Source organism: Octopus bimaculoides, chromosome 11 (genome assembly GCF_001194135.2).
Source record: "Octopus bimaculoides isolate UCB-OBI-ISO-001 chromosome 11, ASM119413v2, whole genome shotgun sequence".
Taxonomy (NCBI): domain Eukaryota; kingdom Metazoa; phylum Mollusca; class Cephalopoda; order Octopoda; family Octopodidae; genus Octopus; species Octopus bimaculoides.
In genome coordinates this window covers 10,283,619-10,286,487 of record NC_068991.1, presented here as the reverse complement: position 1 = coordinate 10,286,487, position 2,869 = coordinate 10,283,619, and the positions used below count along the sequence as shown (strand labels likewise).

Genomic DNA, 2,869 nt, shown 5'->3' with positions numbered 1-2,869 from the left:
ATATCAGAATAAGCAACAAGGATATTCAAGGTTAATGCAGTACGATCGTTTCATGCGACTCCATTTATTTAAGCAATGCGAGCATTACATTAAATGTAAAATGCAGAGCAATCTTCAGCTACACAAAGATACAGAAAATTTACTGAAATTTCATTTCAGTAGAAGGACATATTATTGTAACTACATAGTGTTTAAACGCTGCACCAGGCTCCAATTTGATCTAGCAAGGTTTCTACATCTGGATGCCCTTCCTAATGCCAACCACTCCGAGAGTGTTATGGGTGCTTTTTATGTGCCACCAGCATGAGGGCCAGTCAGTTGGTACCTTCACTGACTATGCTTGAATGGTGCTTTTTATGTGCCACCGGCACGGGAGCCAGTCAACAAATTTATTTTACTAAATTGTTCATTATTTTCAAAATTAATTGAAATAAATCAATGTATTTCAACAGAATTGTGGTAAGAAAAGGGCTAAAAGTGCAGAACATCTGTGCCAGTTCCATGCAAACTGTACTTGTGCCAGTGCCACATAAAAACTCCCAATACACTCTGTAAAGTGGTTGGCATTAGGAAGACCATCCAGCCATAGAAACCAAACCAAAACAGATGACTGGAGCCTGGTGCAGTTCTCCAACCTGCCAGCTTTGGTTAAACTGTTCCAACCCATGCCAGCATGGAAAATGGACATTAATTGATGATGATGATGATGATGATGATGATGATGATGATGAAACATGTCAGTCCTGATCAATTAAGTCCTTAGACAATCATAATAATGAAGATATTAATGAAGATATTAATGATGATAATGTTTTTCTAGCTACTGACGATGATATTGTTGTTGGTGGTTTTCATTAAGGGTTGGCTGGATTTAATCACATCGACACCACAAAACCACAGAAGTCCCAAAAACCTTGCACTCTGTCTATGTACTCAAGGATTTGCCCACATGCTAACAATACTGTGTTTGATTTTGTTCTAGGCTGAAGCTAAGATAAAGGAGGAGATTGATGGAAAATTGAAGAAAGCTAATGAGACTTGGTCTTGAATGGTTATTGTCTATTATTTCTTTCCCTCTCAAAACTTCCTTTGAAACTCCTTTTTTTGTGAATCCTTCTAACCTTAACCCTTTTAACTCCTAATTTTTCTTTTTAACACACCTTAACTTCCCCTATTTCCTCAGTTCATTCTAATTTTCTTTCTAACCCATTATAACATCCTATTCATCTCTAAATCCTATTTCCTTTTCTGATAAAATCTTCTCTTTCCCCGTCATCAAATAATAATATTAATCCTTTTTACTAAAGGCACAAAGCCTGAGATTTTGGGAGAGGGGACTAGTTGAGTACGTCGACCCCCAGCACTTCACTAGTAATTATTTTATTGACCCTGGGAGGATGAAAGTCAAAGTCAACCTCAGCAGAATTTGAACTCAGAATGTAAAGATGGACAAAATACCATTAAGCATTTTGCCTGGCGTGCTAATGATTCTGCCAACTCACCACCTTTCAAATAATAATTATTTCTTTATTGCCCAAAGGGGGCAAACATAGAGGGAACAAACAAGGACAGACAAAGGGTTTAAGTCGATTACATCAACCCCAGTGCATATGTAGTACTTATTTAATCGACCCCAAAAGGATGAAAGGCAAAGTCGACCTTGGCGGAATTTGAACTCAGAATGTAGTGGCAGACGAAATACCACTAAGCATTTCACCCGATGTGCTAACAATTCTGCCAGCTCACTGCCCTTTCAAATAATAATAATAATAATAATGAACTTATTGTATACAGTGCCCGGGTGCACAACAACTCATCAGAAGAAGTGCATAAACAGAACAGAGAATAACATACAGGAAGTGAACAGTGAACGAGTTGTTTAAAAAAATGAGGAAGGGGCATCAGGTTTACTGTTGGTAAATTTCAGGAATCATGGAAGATTTGAAGAATATAGTGTCTCGACAGCTAACAACTGGAGTGGGTTGTTTAGTCCATACCTCAGCAATTCTGAGTGTGAAAAAATGTTTCCAAAAGTCATGGGTGCTGTTTTGTCTTTTGCTTTTGTAAGCATGTTCATGAGTGTGAGACATGGAATTCAAAGAGGTGTCCAAAGCTGTTATTGGAAAGATGGTGGATAATCTTGTGGGTGTTCACCAAGTCAGTTTTGTCCATGTCCAGGGAAGCAAGACATGCAGAGTATGGCAGATGCCTAACCACAGGTATTTGTCCAGTTGTACACTTCTGAACAGTTTCCAGCCATATACGTTTTTCCTTCTCACTCTTCTTCTGACAAACAAACACACATACATACACATGTGTATATATATATTTCACTGTTTTTTTTTGTTATTTATTATTCTTTTCCTTTTTCTTCTTCAATTTCATTTTTGTCTTTCTAGGCAGAAAACACACTTTTGAAAGATTATGAGGAGAGGATGCAGAATTTAGCAATTGATTTTGCATTACAGAAAGTCAACAGCAAAGATAACATCACCGCTATGTGAATTTTTAGCCAAAAAGAAAAAAAAAAAGAAAAATATATAGACAGACCCTAAGCCACCACGACCACCATGACCACCACCACCACCACCATAATCACCATTACTACCACGTGTACCACTAACTGCACTGTTTATCATCACCATAATAATAATAATAACAATAATAATAATAATAATAATAATAATGATAATAATAATAATGATAATGATAATAATGATAATGATAATGATAATAATAGTAATTATAGTTATAATAATAATCACAATAAAATGCAACGGTAACAACGACTATAAAAGCAACAACAATATACAAAGGAAATGAATAGAACTCTCGCAACAATGAGTGCTTTTAAATAAAGTATATATAT

The 2,869-nt window shown here is 36.1% G+C and overlaps 1 protein-coding gene across 1 annotated transcript in view; it reads left to right on the top strand.

Annotated features, from left to right (window-relative positions):
• Nucleotides 1-2,537, top strand: part of LOC106870488 (1-phosphatidylinositol 4,5-bisphosphate phosphodiesterase classes I and II) — a 65,247-nt gene extending 62,710 nt beyond the window's left edge. Inside the window, exons 32-33 of the mRNA XM_052971524.1 lie at nucleotides 983-1,051; nucleotides 2,400-2,537. Coding sequence (XP_052827484.1) covers nucleotides 983-1,048 — 66 coding nt within the window. The 3' untranslated portion in view covers nucleotides 1,049-1,051; nucleotides 2,400-2,537. The remainder of the gene's footprint in view (nucleotides 1-982; nucleotides 1,052-2,399) is intronic.
• The last annotated feature ends 332 nt before the right edge of the window (nucleotides 2,538-2,869 follow it).